The sequence below is a fragment of the Cydia amplana genome, chromosome 19 (genome assembly GCF_948474715.1).
Source record: "Cydia amplana chromosome 19, ilCydAmpl1.1, whole genome shotgun sequence".
Classification (NCBI taxonomy): Eukaryota; Metazoa; Arthropoda; class Insecta; order Lepidoptera; family Tortricidae; genus Cydia; species Cydia amplana.
Genome location: NC_086087.1, coordinates 3,566,770 through 3,585,550, shown reverse-complemented (window position 1 = coordinate 3,585,550; position 18,781 = coordinate 3,566,770). Strand labels below are relative to the sequence as shown.

Genomic DNA, 18,781 nt, shown 5'->3' with positions numbered 1-18,781 from the left:
CTGAAAACAAACAACAAGGTTGTCCTATTAGGATTTTTCCATATCCAAATTTCTGGTGCCTCCGTGCTGAAATAAGAATAAATCTTTTAATTCACCTACTTGAAGATGAGTACATATCAAGAGACGGCCTAATTTTGCATACCACATTGATTACCTCATGGGGCCACAAAACCCAGTTCTAGCAAGACTTGTGGCCTTAAGTCCACTGCCATTGGCAGGTAGGATATGAGCCATATCTCAGTGCTGTTAGTAAGGCATAAGTGACAACACCACAATGTCCCAAATATACTGGCATTGAATGCACCTAGTATTAGTATGTGAAAGATTGCCAAGTCCAAATATCATCAGAGATACCTAGGTTAGTACTCCAAAAAGCTTAGTATAGCCATTTTGCAAACAGATGCACCTAGAATAGTGCTCCAGAATGCAGTGCACAGCTCAGTCACCATGTGCAGTTAGCAGACAGACACACCTATAATAGTGGCCCAGAATGCACAGTGCACAGCACAACCACCGTGTGCAGTTAGCAGACAGATGCACCTAGAATAGTGCTCCAGAATGCACAGTGCACAGCACAACCACCGTGTGCGGTTAGCAGACAGATGCACCTAGAATAGTGCTCCAGATTGCACAGTGCACAGCACAACCACCGTGTGCAGTTAGCAGACAGATGCACCTAGAATAGTGCTCCAGAATGCAGTGCACAGCTCAGTCACCATGTGCAGTTAGCGGACAGATATACACCTAGCTAGAATAGAGGTAGCACAAACGTCGAAAATCATGAACAAATAAGCACTTGTTATTGGTCCACTGTATTTCTTACTTTGCGTTTATTTCGCTTTCGGAATTTTAGATATGAATTAACATTCGGTCGCTGGCGAGCGAGGAGGGCACAGATTGCTTTTAAACGCCACGCGAAAATCGCTTTTTTCTCTACGCCGCTGGCGGAGATGGAGATGATGATGCAGACCTAAAATAAAAAGTAGGTACCTACGTCCATGGCCTGCTAGATTCTTATTTTGGTATGCAACATGTCCGGGTGGATAGTCATGCTATCCACGAAACGACGCGACGCCGCCTTTGACCTTGGTCGCGAAAGTAGCATTTTCTTCTTCAATCTTCTTGTATTTTCTTCCAATTTTGTAATTGGTCGGACTGTCGTACACTAATATTTTATTTTTTCACATATTTAATATATATTTACTATTATTTTCTGTAAAAAAGTTATATTTTATTAAGCCCTAATGGTCTAGGCTAACATGAATAAACACAATGACATTTGACAGCTGACAGCGCGGGAACCGTTCAACGTAGGAGTTACGTTCATAAATCAGATACATATTTTTAATTTTGGCTTTGCCTCTCTGTAACATTCATGGAACAGGCTACATGATAAAGCGCGTACTACAAGTTAAAATTATCATTGAAGAAGTTTGTGCAGCGTAATAATAATTCATAATATATTAAGGTTGTTTTTTTGTGTGAAAGTTGCGTGAGTATATTCGTGGTAACAAGTGCCTCGGAACGCGTTGTAGTAATCCTTTTGGACATATTTCTGCACTTACGTGTTTCAGTGGGTTTAAACGTGGGTAATTTAATGCGAAATTAACAGTACTTGAACAAATTGTCTGTGATATATCTCTTCCTACATTTTGCGTTCATTTTTCATATAAATACCTAGAGAGAGTTGAGATTAATTGAATGAATGAATGAATGAATGAAAACTTTTTTTATGAATTGAATTACAGACAAATACTGAATTATTTGAACAAAAGTGAGTTAGGATAAGTGCATCAAGGTCCCGGCGTTCGATAGCTTTGACTCAATAACGTTTAAAATACTACAAAGTCTTGTTAGAAATGTCAGGTAAGTTAACAAGCTTGAAGCTTGTTCGTCGACTGAAACCTTTTAACTAGGGATGTACCGACTAGTCGGGAAAGCCGACTATCCGGCCACATTTGTAGTCGGCGACTAGTCGGCAAAAAAGGCCGATTAGTCGGCCTATTATTAATTACAGAAAGCAGGACATAAATAAAATAAAAAGCCAATATTAATCAAATGTTTCATGCCCATTTTACTCAAATACGTATTTAGGGTACAAAATGTGCTTGTGTTTAGATTAAATTCATGTATAGGTAATTATGTGGGTGTATCGTCGCAGCAGCATAGAACAACTTGAATAAATCTACTACAGTTGAGAAGTAACGATTATGAATTAGGCCCACTAGCCGACTAGTCGGCCGACTAATCGGCAATCCGAGCGCCGGATAGTCGGCTAGTCGGCCAAAACCACAGTCGGTACATCACTTTTAACGTGCATTTTATTCGTATCTCGTTATATAGTAGAGTTTATCTCGTAGCTAGTAAAAGATCCTTCGCTATATTTCCAGGCGCTTTAGAGACTTTTGATACAAAGCTTGATTTTCGTCAAGGAACCTTTTATTTTCAGTGAAATACTTTCCTATAAGTAGTTGTAACTAGCGACCCGCCCCAGCTTCGCACGGGTTAACAAATTATACATAAATCTTCCTCTTGAATCACTCTATTTTTAGTAGTAGTAGTAGTTAGTAGTTTTAAAAATCTAAGCATACATATGGACAGACAGCGGGAAGCGACTTTGTTTTATACTATGTAGTGATTAGATTTTTTTACAAGATTAGATAATGAAACACGTAATAACAGAACTCTCGCAATACTGTGGCAGCTCAATTTGAATCAATCGAATTAGCAAATATAATTTAATTTTGCTTTAAAATGACTCGAAATAAAGCAAAAGCAACTCTGTTTTATTTAATAGTGATTTCAATTTCAATGTAGGTAATTAGTCGGTACTAGTAATTAGTTGGGGGAGTCGCTAGGCGTTATAATTAATTGTACTAGCATAGTATTTCCTTGAACAATGAAAATGAAATTCATCATATGCATTTTGCATGAAAATACAGTTCGTTATAGGTATATTATGTTAACTGGATTAGTGAATACTGCGTTTCAAGCGAAGCTTCATTATAAATTCAGACATAACATTGCCTGTGCCTAGATCAAGTGAATGTGTGAGCCTGCTGGCTATCATTTTGTATAGGCACTGGGTGTGGCCTGTAACACGAGCAAATAATTAAACTGTACGGTAGGCTGTACTTCTCAAACTGATCAACGTTTGTTCAGCGACTTTTAAAAATTACTTGTGTCAGATTATTAGTACACTTTAAAGTATTGCGGGTTTTGTTATGTTTAAGCGGTGACGAGCAAGGTCAATTACTTACAATGATAATGGCGTACAATAAAGATAATATTTAATTTATATGAAAAATAGGAAGTCTAAAGATTTAGTCTAGAAATTTTTAAACGTTATTGATAAAAAGTTTCACCATTTTAGGAGTGAGTAACATCTCGTTTCAATTATTTTCGTGTTAGACCGTGCCGTAGTAGACCATCACATCACTACTCGAGGTATCATGTAAAATGGCCTCTATGCTTCGGTGTGATCATATATTGTACAAACTATCATTTACTTTGTAAGATTTCCTTCGTTCCATTTGCTAGTAAACCCGCTTACTAAGCAACTGATTCCGGTCCTTAGCGCGACTAGAATAATTCAGATGTACAGAATACCCGCTCCGAGAGGCCCATAAATTTTCTCTAAACGGAGATCTCGAAGCTTCCCTCGCCTTAAATAATAACGATTTATTTGCTAGAGCGGCATGCGACTTGGTTTCAGTAATCTGGTGACATGGCAATTGTTGTGGTTTGTGGTACTTGTGATGTGAATAAACATCGCGAAATTTGTAACATGTCTGTATTGACAAGTCACACCCAATAAAAAATTTGACAATAATAAACAAAGCGCCTACCGGAAAACGCGAAAATCGAAACTTTGCTGAGTTTCTGCCTCTCTATCGCTCGAATATGCACGAGTGATAGAGAGGTTAGATACCTAACAAAATTTCGGCTCTCTCGTTTGTAGACCCTCCGATTGTGCGTAAGTGTGGTAGTGGCGCCCCCTACGCAGAGTTTCGCGTAATATTCCCTATTAGCCTGTCTGTTACACGAGTCCCTCAAATAGGTAGTCTTATTTGATTGCGGGTGTCGTATTAGACGTTAAAAATAACTGCCAAACCATAAATATCGGCAGATACAGTCGCCATCAGATATATCCGAGCGGCTAAGGCGCTCACAAATATCTAAACACGCCTCTATTGTCACGGCGTTAGAGTGCGTGTTCAGATATTGTGAGCGCCTTAGCCGCTCCGATATATCTGATGGCGACTGTACCTTTATGATACCATAAAATATGAAGGGAAATTTTATGCTCAGCGTTCCTTTCATTTGGATGCTAACTCTGCAGGTATTCGCCCTTCTAAGAGGAAAACAACTTTTTCCCATTGAAGAGGGTTCTTTACACGCGGAACATATCAATTTAACACATTCACCAATAACAATAAACTGTTTGCTTCAAAAAACTTGTGCATGATGTTATTCAAAGTATTATTAGTTACGTTTTTCTGGGCATTTTCCGCAAATCGACAACCACTGTGCCTATTTTGTGAGATACGATACGAGGTAGCCCTACTCTAACTATCCTAGCTCCTCCACAAAGCCTAGAAAGGTCTTTAGGTTGCTAACTGCCTCCTTTAGTGTGCACAGATTCCCTAGGTATTTGCTCCTGTATACTAATTCCACCTGTTTACAGTCTAGGAGAATATGTTTTGTTGTTTCCTCTTCTTCCATGCACGCTCTGCACATGCGGCTGTCAGTTTTACCATAAAGTAATGTTGTCTGTGGTTTTACCCATATTAGTAGTTGTATTCAAAGTATTATAAGTGGATGAAGTGTTTAATAGCGGGAAATTGTGTATTGGGTAGGTAATATTCAAAACTGTGGGCGTGGTAAATTTATGAAGAAGCGACAACACTGATATTATATGTCAGACTCTGAGAATCAGTCATACGGACCGTTGTTCAAAGTCAAAAATGTGCCGAGAGCTTTGTCTAAGGTGCAGGGGGACAATTTAGACTGCGGGGTAATTAAATTAAACTACTTAATCAAAATATCTTCCATGTTTTACATTATTGAGTAGAGTCACACACAACACTTCTTTTTCGATATCTGGACATATGGCACTTTAGTAAATAATTTAAAACATGGAAGATATTTCGATTAGTTTAAATTATCCCGCAGTCTAAATTTACTCCCTGCACATTATAGGTATACATATATATATATATATATACATGTCGGGGACGGATGGTCCCGATGGCGGTGGGCGCGTGGGGGTAGTACCTAGATGTATTACTTCACAGCCAAAATAGTAGGTATGCTACCTACGCATGAAATAAACATTCGGACTCATTAACCATACTAGTGCCTACTATTATTTGAGTACTAAATAATAAAAATAACTAAACGATCTTACGATGGAATCGGAATTCAATAAAAATAAAAAGATCACATGAAATCGTTCAAATCTTTATTTAAGTCAAACTAAACCGGTTCCAACCCTACACCTCTGACCCGAGAAGATTTAACCCGGCAACAAACTCGGCGGGACACATCTTTTCAAAACAACACATAGTTTCTTTATTTTACAAAAGTAAGCTTCTAATGGCACATAAGAAATCAAAATAACACTTGGAATAAAACACTTAGCTAAACGGTTAAACAACGTGAGAATCTATAAGCTTTCAGAATAATCCTTCAGGTGTAAGCCTTCAGGAACGTAGCGAATTAGGCACGAGCTTGGCTAACGTCCGATCTCTAGCGCGGTCCGATCAAGAAGAAGGAAGCCAGTTCCAGCGGCGGAGCCAACTGCTCCCGCCTCCAATTCAAGTTGGTAAACCTGCCTGACCAGTCTACCAACATAACGACAAAAATGCCTGCTCGTGCCTACGTTCACTCAAGATACCCCTCTTGACGTTACAAAGCCTTCTACCTGTCATCTTAGTTCATCAATACGCCAATAGATGGTGGCGTTACTCTCTACGCAACTTTATGATTCCGTTACAAGCAAATAATATGTAGCCAAACATTGCTAATCGACTTTTACAGGCGTCTAACTATGAACTGTAATGCTGCAATACGTCTTTCTGGTGTCTCGCTCCGACACGGCCGTCCTGCGCTACACACGTCCTCGTGTGTGGGTGTATGCATTTGATACTGAAACAAAACATACAGCACAGTATCTCATCGCTCGGTCATTCCTGACCAACAATTTGGTTCTCACCCAAATTACTATTAAAATCAAACTTTGTTATCAATCAAACCAGAAAAAATAATTGTTCAAAATTACTTTAACAATCCTCAATTCTCTAGTCAAAAATAGTCCATCGAGCAACGACTAAATAAAAATAATCATCAGTAATCATCGCCGCTATCTAACGGATACACTCCAATAATCATCGCCTCCATCTGGCGGATACTCTCAAATTTATGTGAAAACAGAACAATCCCAAACATCAAAAACACAAATCACAACAGCTCTAATTCATTGCTCGACAGTATCACTACTATTGTCGTCAATATCAATTTACGGGGAAATTATCTGGCATTAAAAAAAATTGGTCATATGTGATCTAAATTTTTGTAAGACATCTTAAAATAAATAACATTCTGAATTGATAGTTCCAATTTTACTCATATGAACACAGTACATAAACGGGAATTCATTTTTAACAAAACAACACCAGTCCTTCGGTGCATTGCCAGTCCTTCGGCAGATACCAGACCCTCGTCAGAAGTAACCATCTCAGCCGCGTAAGTGCTACTCCTCGCAAAGAGCATTCTGCACATAAAAAGCAGACCACGTGCACCTCTTACATGCTCCGGCACTTCTGATGCGGTCACTAAACAATACCCAGTCCATCGGGCATACTTTCAGTCCATCGAAAGCAAAACAGTATTGCCCAGTCCATCGGGCGTGCCTTCAGTTCATCGAAAGCATGACAGTATTGCCCAGTCCATCGGGCGTGCCTTCAGTCTATCGAAAGCAAAACAGTAGTGCCCAGTCCATCGGGCGTAATTTCAGTCCTACGAAAGTACAAGCTTTCAGTCCGTCGAAAGCAAAACAATGTTAACAGTGAATTCCAAAAAATAAAAACAGGTCTTTAAATCATGTTACTCGGAACCATTGGTACTATCAGCGTCAACTGATCAACTGAAACTGAACATTACTGATCAAAATCACTAAAGATAGCTTTCTTCTTTAGCTTTAACAACAGAAACTCGCTCAAGACTTCTATGCAGAAGTAAAACATCTCAAAATAATCCCAACGAAATGGGAACTGCTCACCAGCTTAATAAAGTATGATGCACGCGACCAAGTCAAATGTGGTGGTGGTGAGGTCCAACCCAAGCACGGAGGCTGATCCTTTCCGCTTGCCGTTGCCGTTGCTGCGGCAGATTGCGAGGGACACAATGTGGTTCAACATAGCTGGCTGTTACTGAAATCATCATTTGCACGGTATCAGGTTTATCATGTATGCAGGCTAAACTCAAAAGGTATATGAAATGCAAGGTAGCAGACACAAAAACATGTTTCCAATGTATACGGGACTTCAAAAATCTCAGAATAAAATTTAAACTTCAATGAGTGCGTTTTATTTCATTCTACAAACACGTGTTCCAAAAATAAGTAACACGATAAAATGGGCCAATACGAAAAGTGACAGCTTATTAGTTACGTTCGACTGTTATGCTTCGCCATTACACTCAAAATAAAATTCACTAATAAACAATTAGAACGAAACCTGTCCTTTTATTTCCAAATCTCCAGCACAGAAGATACTGCACAGCCGCCTCTGTATCACGGGCGCAATGGCGTCCGCAAGCTCGCTCAGCTCCGGCTGCAGGACACTGTAACATTAATTTTCATATGCGTAGCTCATGTTTCCATAGTATGCACGATTTGTGATCTATCACGGCATTACGAGCAATAATTTGTCGCAATTTTATTAATTACTAAACGTTACAGGGTAAAGATTACATAATCCTATGCATTGGCAAATCAGCAGGATCAATTTCTAACGGTGCATTGTATTTTAATGAAAAAAAAAATATTTTTTGAGGGTAGATGCACAAGTGAGCGATGAAATAATATCACGTCGCGACAGCCAATATTTGATTTCAATTAACAATATGGATTTCACATCAAAATAACTTAAGATCACTTAGATTTAAATGGATTTTAAAAATTAATTGTATGTTTAAATCAATTATTGAGGGTAGATGCACAAGTGAGCGATGAAATAATATCACGTCGCGACAGCCAATATTTGATTTCAATTAACAATATGGATTTCACATCAAAATAACTTAAGATCACTTAGATTTAAATGGATTTTAAAAATTAATTGTATGTTTAAATCAATTATTGAGGGTAGATTCACAAGTGAGCGATGAAATAATATCACGTCGTGATAGCTAATACTTGATTTTAATTAACAGTACGGATTTCAAATCAAAATAACTCAAGATCGCTTCGATTTAAATGGATTACAAAAATTAATTATAAAGAAACATAACGATCCCAGACATGACGTCACGTAACGACCGCTATGCTCGACTGCCTCAATCATAATTCACAATTTCACAATAATTCTCACCAAATAACAATGAATTACACTCACCATTCAATCAAGGTTAGACACTTGAGCTTACCATTACAAAGTGTCCAGATTATGGAATGTAGGTCACCAGAAATACAAACCGGAAATACACCTGCGCTCCCACGTGGCTGTGTAAGCAATACATGAAACTCCGCATCTATCCCACTTGCTGATGTCGGAGACGGATGGTCCCGATGGCGGTGGGCGCGTGGGGGTAGTACCTAGATGTATTACTTCACAGCCAAAATAGTAGGTATGCTACCTACGCATGAAATAAACATTCGGACTCATTAACCATACTAGTGCCTACTATTATTTGAGTACTAAATAATAAAAATAACTAAACGATCTTACGATGGAATCGGAATTCAATAAAAATAAAAAGATCACATGAAATCGTTCAAATCTTTATTTAAGTCAAACTAAACCGGTTCCAACCCTACACCTCTGACCCGAGAAGATTTAACTCGGCAACAAACTCGGCGGGACACATCTTTTCAAAACAACACATAGTTTCTTTATTTTACAAAAGTAAGCTTCTAATGGCACATAAGAAATCAAAATAACACTTGGAATAAAACACTTAGCTAAACGGTTAAACAACGTGAGAATCTATAAGCTTTCAGAATAATCCTTCAGGTGTAAGCCTTCAGGAACGTAGCGAATTAGGCACGAGCTTGGCTAACGTCCGATCTCTAGCGCGGTCCGATCAAGAAGAAGGAAGCCAGTTCCAGCGGCGGAGCCAACTGCTCCCGCCTCCAATTCAAGTTGGTAAACCTGCCTGACCAGTCTACCAACATAACGACAAAAATGCCTGCTCGTGCCTACGTTCACTCAAGATACCCCTCTTGACGTTCCAAAGCCTTCTACCTGTCATCTTAGTTCATCAATACGCCAATAGATGGTGGCGTTACTCTCTACGCAACTTTATGATTCCGTTACAAGCAAATAATATGTAGCCAAACATTGCTAATCGACTTTTACAGGCGTCTAACTATGAACTGTAATGCTGCAATACGTCTTTCTGGTGTCTCGCTCCGACATATATATATATATATATATATATATTATATATATATATAATAAAGCTGAAGAGGGTCGAAAGTCTGTACATGGAAGATATTCGAAAAAAAGTTGGTTGGGGATACTTAGAATCGATAACAGAACACGTTCCAACAGTTTTTAGAATTTTTGTCTGTTTGTCTGTTTGTCTGTTTATCTGTTTATCTGTTTATCTGTTTATTTGACCGCGCATCACGTGAAAACGGCTGAACGGATTTTGATGCAAACTTTACTAATCTGTCAAGAAACTCCCAGGCCCTATTTTAGGCTAGAAAAATTCAACCCCTAAAAGGGGGGTGGCCACTACACTCAATTAAGTTATGTTTGCACCTGAATCTTATGGCGCTAACTTAATAAAGTGGTGTAAACTTTTTTTTTGTGTAGGTATGTACTTTGTAAAAAAACAACATTTTTCTTAGTCAATGTCAAACGTCTTTGCAAATACATATTAAATCACATTTATAGACGGGTCTATCGCGGGTTTATTGACAATAATTAACATTATGTGAAGTGGGTGGTTTAAAATATGATGTCTACCCCAAACTTTTTCATACACTTTTCGTCGGGTAGTTGCACAAATCTCTGTTTTGACATTTTGTTGGGACATCAGTTAGCCGCGACCATGACCAGTGAAACCTGTGTCGAAACGTCGGTAAATAAAGGTAATAAAATAAATTTCGAGATAGGCCCGTCTATAAATGTGAGTTAATATGTGTTCGAAACGCGAAAGTTTTTAAATTTTAAATAGGTATTAAGTCTTTGTAAATGTCAAACAATTTGGGACTTGCATTTTAAACGCGTTATTACCATACCTTTCCGAAAAAAAACGAATTTTTCGCGAAATTCTCGCAACGTATTGAGGTTACAAGGTAGCACGGTCTCAGGAATCTGAGGAAGAATCGGAGACGTTCACGCAGTGCGAAGAGCGGTTGACCGCTCAGCGGATTCGCACGACAGACGCGCTCGACGGTAAGTACTGTGGTGCATCAGCGGATACTGGAGAGCCCAGCACACACATTAACCTACATTAATACTATTGTTCTGTGTTTAAGCACTGACAGCCTGGACGCTTCGGCCTTCCGCCCTACGCGGAGCTCGGCCTTCGGCCTTCGCACTTAGACACTTATACTATTGTTCTGTGATTAAGCACTGACATCCAGGACGCTTCGGGCCTTCGGCCCTACGAGGAGCTCGGCCTTCGGCTTTCGCATTAGATATCCACACCAAAATTCAACCATTGCGGCGGTGTCCCTGACATAGCCTCTCTCAATTTTTTCTATCAAAAAAATTCGCGCTCGCTACGCTCGCGTTTTTAACTTTTAAAGTTAAGCCTACTTTGATAAAGGTGGCATTCTGGGCACCCTACCGAGCGACTACTACTACGACGGACGCTTCGGGCCTTCGGCCCTAAGCGGAGCTCGGCCTTCGGCTTTCGCATTTAGACACTGATACCATTGTTCTGTGATTAAGCACTGACATCCTGGACGCTTCGGGCCTTCGGCCCTACATGGAGCTCGGCCTTCGGCTTTCGCATTAGATATCCACACCAAAATTTCACGTAAACCACTGCGCTCTCTAATTTTTTGTATAAAAAAAAAATTCGCGCTCGCTACGCTCGCGTTTTTAATACGATTTTAAGGGTTAAGCCCACTTTGATAAAGGTGGCATTCTGGGCACCCTACCGAGCGACTACTACTACGACTTAAGCATTGACATTCTGGACGCTTCGGGCCTTCGACCCTACATGAAGCTCGGCCTTCAGCTTTCGCATTAGATATCCACACCAAAATTTCACGTAAACCACTGCGGCTATGTCCCTGACATAGCATCTCTAATTTTTTTTCTATCAAAAAAAATTCGCGCTCGCTACGCTCGCGTTTTTAATACGATTTTAAAGGTTAAATCTAATTTGATAAAGGTGGCATTCTGGGCACCCTACCGAGCGACTACTACTACGACTTAAGCACTGACATCCTGGACGCTTCGGGCCTTTGGCCCTACGCGGAGTTCGGCCTTCGGCCTTCGCATTTAGACACTGATACTATTGTTCTGTGCTTAAGCACTGACAGCCTGGAAGCTTCGGGCCTTCGGCCCTACATGGAGCTCGGCCTTCGGCTTTCGCGTTAGATATCCACACCAACGTTTCACGTAAACCATTGCGGCTGTGTCCCTGACAACATTTCTCTCATCTCTCAATTTTTTTTATCAAAAAAAAATTCGCGCTCACTACGCTCGCGTTTTTAACTTTTAAAGTTAAGCCTACTTTGATAAAGGTGGCATTCTGGGCACCCTACCAAGCGACTACAACTTAGGCCAATTTATAATTAAACATTTTTTTACACTCTTAAAAGTAATCCCCGGTACATACATATATGTAGATATTTAGTTATGCATACATAAACAACTGTAAATAAAGTGTAAATACTCCTTCTAACTAATATAATATTAGACCTAAATTCGAAAGTTTCGATGGATTTCTATGTGTATAATTCTTAATTTTTCATGCTCAGAATGATTTGACTGGAGGACAGAATTGGATGATATTTGCCATGGACATGATTTGGATAGGTACAGTCAAGAACGTAAAAATACAAAAGTAGTACTGTATTGTCCGTTATACACCTACTATAACTCTGTGTCGTTTAAATCACGTCTAATATTGGAATAAGGGCGAAAAAAAACTATTGGTTTTGAAGTGTAGTTTTGTTTAGTGGTAAGTACCTACCTATTAATTGTAAAATATTTTATCTGGACTTCAGTCCCCTAATCGTATCCATCTGTCAACTTTACTTCAAGTTCCGCCTCCAGGGGAAAGAGAAATTAGGGATGAATTAGCTTACTGACACAGACCGAATTCCACGCGGGCGGAGCCGCGGGCACAGCTAGTATATATATGTCGTCGCTGGCTGTATGGATTTAGCAGTTGGATGAACGTGGTTTGCCGTCACTTCGCTTCGCCAAATCCTCGATTTTCCATTGTGATACAGCGATAGCCGATCCGCTAATTACAGACCTCTGATTACGCGTTTTAGTTACGAATCCAAAGGTCAATTTATACTAGATATTTGAGATAAACGGTTGGCAAGCTATCGCGATTCATCCCATTAGGGACGCAGCTGACAAATTGCACTTAACTGTCATTTATTGGCCATTCCACGATACCGAGCTCGTTTTGAATAAATTAAAATATAATAATTTCGATGTCTTTTATTAATGGCTTTACTTTTAATAGCTTTTTGCGGGTCTATTTAAGTGTTATACTTGATTTGGGAAATGTCGTTTATTACAGCTTTTTCTTTCGCATTTCCTTCGGGAAGTGGTATATTTTGTATGCATAGCAGTCTTATGACGGTTTTCAGATATAAAAAAAATACTGCTAAGTTTGTGCAATGGTCAATAAAATTATAAGTGATTTTAAAGATATAATGGGTTTGAATGTTTTCAAAGCCCAGCAACATGGAATAACTATTTTTAACCGACTTCCAAATCTAAAAGGAGGAGGTTATCAATTCGGTTGTATGTTTTTTTTATTTTTTTATTTTTTTATGTTTGTTACTCCATATCTCCGTCATTACTGGACCGATTTTGAAAATTATTTTTTTGATTGTATGTATATGCATACAGATTGGTCCCGTTTTTGTCAAAACCCAGTTCTGATGATGGGATCCATGAGGAATCGAGGGAACTCCTCAAATCTTAAAGGCACACATATAGTGATTTTTGTATTTTTATCAACAAATCAACCATATACATTCAAAAAAGTGACATTTGATGAAGTGGAACTGCTGATGATGATCAGAACAGAACTCTTCAACGATGCATAGCACACGTCTGACGATTTGTCCTCTTCGTTATGTTTGTTAAGCAAGTTAAGTTTTTAAGCTACATTTTTGTCAAGCTCGAGTGCTGATGATGGGATCCATGAGGAATCGAGGGAACTCCTCAAATCTTAAAGGCATGCGTATAGAGATTTTTGTATTTTCATCAACAAATCAAGCATATACATAAAAAAAAGTGACATTTGATGAAGTGGAACTGCTGATGATGATCAGAACAGAACTCTTCAACGACGCATAGTTCACGTTTGGCGATTTGTCCTCTTCGTTATGTTTGTTAAGCAAGTTAAGTTTTTAAGCCACAATTTTGTCAAGCTCGAGTTCTGATGATGGGATCCACGAGGAATCGAGGGAACTCCTCCAATCTTAAAGGCATGCGTATAGAGATTTTTGTATTTTCATCAGAAAATCGAGCATTTTCATTAAAAACTGTCGCATTTGATGAAGTGGAACTGCTGATGATGATCATAACGGAACTCTTCAACGACGCATAGCTCGCATTTGGCGATTTGTCCTTTTCGTTATGTTTGTTAAGCAAGTTAGGTTTTTAGGCACATTTATGTCAATCTCAAGTCCTGAACATGGTATCCATGAGGAATCGAGGGAACTTCTCAAATCTTAAAGGCATCCGTATAGAATTTTATATATTTTCATCAGAAAATCAAGCATTTACATTAAAAACTGTGGCATTTGATGATGTGGAACTGCTGATGATGATCAGAACAGAACTCCTCAACGACGCATAGTAGGTACACGTTTTGTGATTTTCAATTTCGATTTTGACTTGGATTGGGCCCCGGACTCCGGACTCGGGCCCGTACTCGGACTCGGACCCAGACCCGGACCTTGACCCGGAAAACCACTATGATATCTAAACTAAATCAACCACTATGATTACCATAAAATGTATACATATTACCAAATAAAGTATAAGCACCGTTAAGTGGGTTAGGCTAGTAGTTAGAGAAGTCGGTTTTTTTTCTATTAAAGATTATATTATTCAATTACATCATAATAACTAAACTAACAAACTTAAAATGGAATAATATGTTTGAGATACCAAACTATAGTTTTTAACTTTTCGGTGCAGAAAAAATAATACAATGCGAAAACCAAATAAACCCAAATAGCCTACCGCGTACTTTAAAAATCGAATTAGAAGAGGGTTAGAAATGTAGAAGCTTAGAGAGTTTCTTAATAGTCCTTTGGAATCTAGTTTTCGCTCTGCCCAAACTAGAAATTGAACCGTCATAATGCAATCAGTCGAAGTTGGATCAAATACTTGTAATTTGACCCCAACATTTGCAACATCTGTCGGCAATCGAATCAGAGGTCAGAGGGCAAGACACAGTTGTCATAATTAATGAAACTTGGGTTTAGGTCCGGGTATCATGATTGGAGGTTCCGTAAGGAATTCGTATAGGAGATTCAAGCGCATATTGCTTGCTAAGGCCTGAGTGGACGCTCGAAGCGGAGCGTTCGGCGGGGCGTGCAGCGTGGCGTTGGGGTCAGGAGTAATTTGAGCAGCGTGCACTAAGGCCGCTCCTATACGTTTGCATTTGTTTAACATGCACGCCGCACGCCCCGCCCCGCTGCGACTCCAGCTCGAGCGTCCAATCAGGCCTTACACTTAGAGTTGTTCAAAGACGCCTAGTCTTAGTAAGATGGTATATAGTCGAGAAATTGGGACCGGTTCCGCCGTGGCGGGGTGGCCAAGCGGTTCAAGGCGTTAGCCTGAATTGCTAAAGACGCCGGTTCGAATCCGGCCTTCACCATCCAGTGCTTCGTCATTTTTCTTGAATATATGACATCTATTACAGTTTATACTTACCTAATTATACAGTAGTGTGACTACTTAAAACACACAAATCAAAATATTTAATAAAATACCGTAAAATGGGGTGAGTAGGGGCAAAACTGACATTCAAACCTCGATAACATTTTATTTTTACATACCTATGCAATTTTGCTCCCTTTCATCCCTTCTCTCCCCATTCATAACCCAACTCTCCCCGCGAACCCTACTCACTCCATTTTACGGTACTTAATTTGATTTGTTCCCAAAGTTGCGGCAGGACACAGCTTGAACGGACATTTTTAGGGTTCCGTAGCCAAATGGCAAAAAACGGAACCCTTATAGATTCGTCATGTCTGTCTGTCTGTCTGTCTGTCTGTCCGTCTGTCTGTCCGTCCGTATGTCACAGCCACTTTTCTCCGAAACTATAAGAACTATACTGTTGAAACTTGGTAAGTAGATGTATTCTGTGAACCGCATTAAGATTTTCACACAAAAATAGAAAAAAAACAATAAATTTTTGGGGTTCCTCATACTTCGAACTGAAACTCAAAAATTTTTTTTTCATCAAACCCATACGTGTGGGGTATCTATGGATAGGTCTTCAAAAATGATATTAAGGTTTCTAATATCATTTTTTTCTAAACTGAATAGTTTGCGCGAGAGACACTTCCAAAGTGGTAAAATGTGTCCCCCCCCCCCCTGTATAATCCCCCCAAAATAAGAGAATGATAAAACTAAAAAAAATATATGATGTACATTACCATGTAAACTTCCACCGAAAATTGGTTTGAACGAGATCTAGTAAGTAGTTTTTTTTTATACGTCTTAAATCGCCTAAATACGGAACCCTTCATGGGCGAGTCCGACTCGCACTTGGCCGCTTTTTGTTTTTATTGGTTTACCATGTTACCTTTCTGTAGCATATACAGAGAGCTGCAGCTGCTGTGTATAGGTTTTTAAAAGGTCGACAACGCGCTTGTAACACCTCTGGAGTTGCAGGCGTCCATAGGCTACGGTGACTGCTTGTTAGCCACCGATGTGGTATAAAAAAAAACTTGTCATTAAGCCTATTGTCAGGAGTAAATAACATTTTTTTCTAACAACCCATTTCTCTTCCAGTGGTCGACTGCGACGTGTCGCCTTGGGGCTCGTGGTCGACATGCGACACGCGCTGCGGCGCCGGCAGCATGGTGCGCACGCGCCGCGTGATTCGCTCCCCGGCACGAGGCGGCCGCCATTGCCCCTCGCTGGTGCAACGTCGCGCGTGCCAGGAGCACCAGGGATGTCCGCATGACAGCATGCTGATGCAGCGGGGTAAGACGTGTTCTTAGAATTAAAAACGGAAAGATATAAAGGAGGATAGGATGATAGGAACGCACAAAAAAAAATTACAAACTAACCGCAGTCCCACATGTACGCCACCTTCTAATTATGCAATAAATGATTATCTTATTTTATCCTATCTTATATTATCTTATATCTTTCGTAAAAATGCGTGGAAGCCGTCTGTGCTCCATTTGGTTAGCATTCCTGAAATTCCTGGCGTTCTCGTCAAATGAATATCTATGTAGATCTCATGGCCATTACATTTTTACACTACTTACATTGTTGCAGACGAGACGGCGATGATCCTGCCCGGCGCTTTGTCCGTCAGCCGCCACTTCAACGCGACCTCCGACATCCGTAAGAACCTGCGTATGCGCAACCCGGATGACCCTGAAGCCAACGCGCATAGAGAGTGAGTTCGAACCTACTAAAGCTACACTCAACTCAGTAGGGCTAAGATGGTCGGCTCTTTATCATTTGTCACCATGTCTATCATGTTCTAACAAATATGTAAGTGCAAAAGTGACGCATGGTATGACAGGTGATAAAAATGCGACCATGATACCGCCGCAGGGGCTTAGTCACCAATCTGTGGAACACAGGCATTGTTTTTTTACACAGTTCAGTTGCCTACCGAAAGGACGGTTTTCGTGCCGAGTAAGAAAACCCATCAAAGTTTTATAAAAACAATTTTACCGTTGCCATACGAAACCCGCTCTTGTCGCATGAATTTCACGAATTTCCGAGATATACCTATTAAAAATAAATTTACGCCATCCATAAATCAGGATCAGAAAATGAATACAAAAACATCATTTACTTAACAGAAGTCCATTTACGTATGTAACAAATTGAGTAAAGTTTAAAATTTGTTAACCAACTGAAATCCAAAATGGCCGATTCACCACTATTTTGTTTATGTTTTAAAATAGTAAACATTCACAAAACATAGGTCGTTCTGGGTGTCCGGCGCAGAATAAACAAACTACCGAAACGGCAATGAATTATAAATTATTAATAACAAAAGCCAACATTGTAACTCAGTAAGCTTTTATATATAAATCGTGTCCGACGCAAAATTCGATATTTGCTAGGGTTGGCACTTACTAGATAAAAAGCTTACTTTTTGTCCTGTGAGAGTTGCACTTGCACTTAATTTCCAATTTACTTATGTACAAGAAAGATGAAAGCGAGATTAGGTTACGTTGCATTGTTATTATTTATAATACGATATTATATTATTATAATAAATTACGTCATCTATTTTTGTCGATTTTTGAGACCCCCCCTAAAATCATCCAAAAATCATGCTTCGAATGACCCCGTTTCCTCCTACTTCATGGTACCATCATCCGATATCCAGACCCCCCCCCCCCCCCCCCCAGTTGAAATGACGTAATTTATGAATAGCCTCCTGTGAGAGTTGCACATGCACTTAATTTCCAATTTACTCATGTACAAGAAAGATGAAAGTGAGATTAGGTCAGGTTGCATTAATTGTTATTATTTATAATACGATATTATATAACTACGATATTATATAAATAATATACTTAATGTATAAAAAATGCTATAGTTGGTCAAACCAAATTTGTCAGTAAATAAAAACAAAAAAGCTATACCTACTCATCCTTTTCTTTTAGGTGCTAATACTAGTGTAAGACAGAGATAGTATGATTATCTCTGTCTATGCTTGAAATGAGACAGTCCTTTGACAAACTATAAATACGACGCTGACGTTAAACGTTTTTTGTGGCAACCCTGTTAGCAGCGGGAAATCCGGTATAATCAAACTAAGCTACATTTTGTGTGCTTAATTAGCACGTAACCAGCGGACACTGCCTGACGCAGACAATATACCTACGTACCTAATTAGGATACCTAATTAACGGCCTATAAACCTAGGCCTATGCATGCACCTAGCATACCTAAGCAGATATTTCAGTTTATCAAAATCTGTGCTCTGTTGGAAGTGTTGTAACTTACCCGCTGTCTGTCTGTCCCTAATCTCTATGTATGCTTAGATCTTTATAACTACTCAACGGATTTTGATGCGGTGTTTTTAATAGATAGACGAGTGATTCAAGAGGAAGGTTTATGTATAATTTGTTAACCCGTGCGAAGCCGGGGCGAGTCGCTAGTTTACAATAATGATGTTGGCA

The 18,781-nt window shown here is 39.5% G+C and overlaps 1 protein-coding gene and 1 non-coding gene across 2 annotated transcripts in view; both read left to right on the top strand.

The window, feature by feature from the left end:
* Positions 1-18,781, top strand: part of LOC134657259 (somatomedin-B and thrombospondin type-1 domain-containing protein) — a 69,859-nt gene that overhangs the window by 42,743 nt on the left and 8,335 nt on the right. Inside the window, exons 2-3 of the mRNA XM_063512837.1 lie at positions 16,413-16,607; positions 16,908-17,031. Coding sequence (XP_063368907.1) covers positions 16,413-16,607; positions 16,908-17,031 — 319 coding nt within the window. The remainder of the gene's footprint in view (positions 1-16,412; positions 16,608-16,907; positions 17,032-18,781) is intronic.
* Trnaf-gaa (transfer RNA phenylalanine (anticodon GAA)) lies at positions 15,198-15,270 on the top strand. Its single transcript has one exon. It is a non-coding gene; the product is annotated as a tRNA-Phe (tRNA).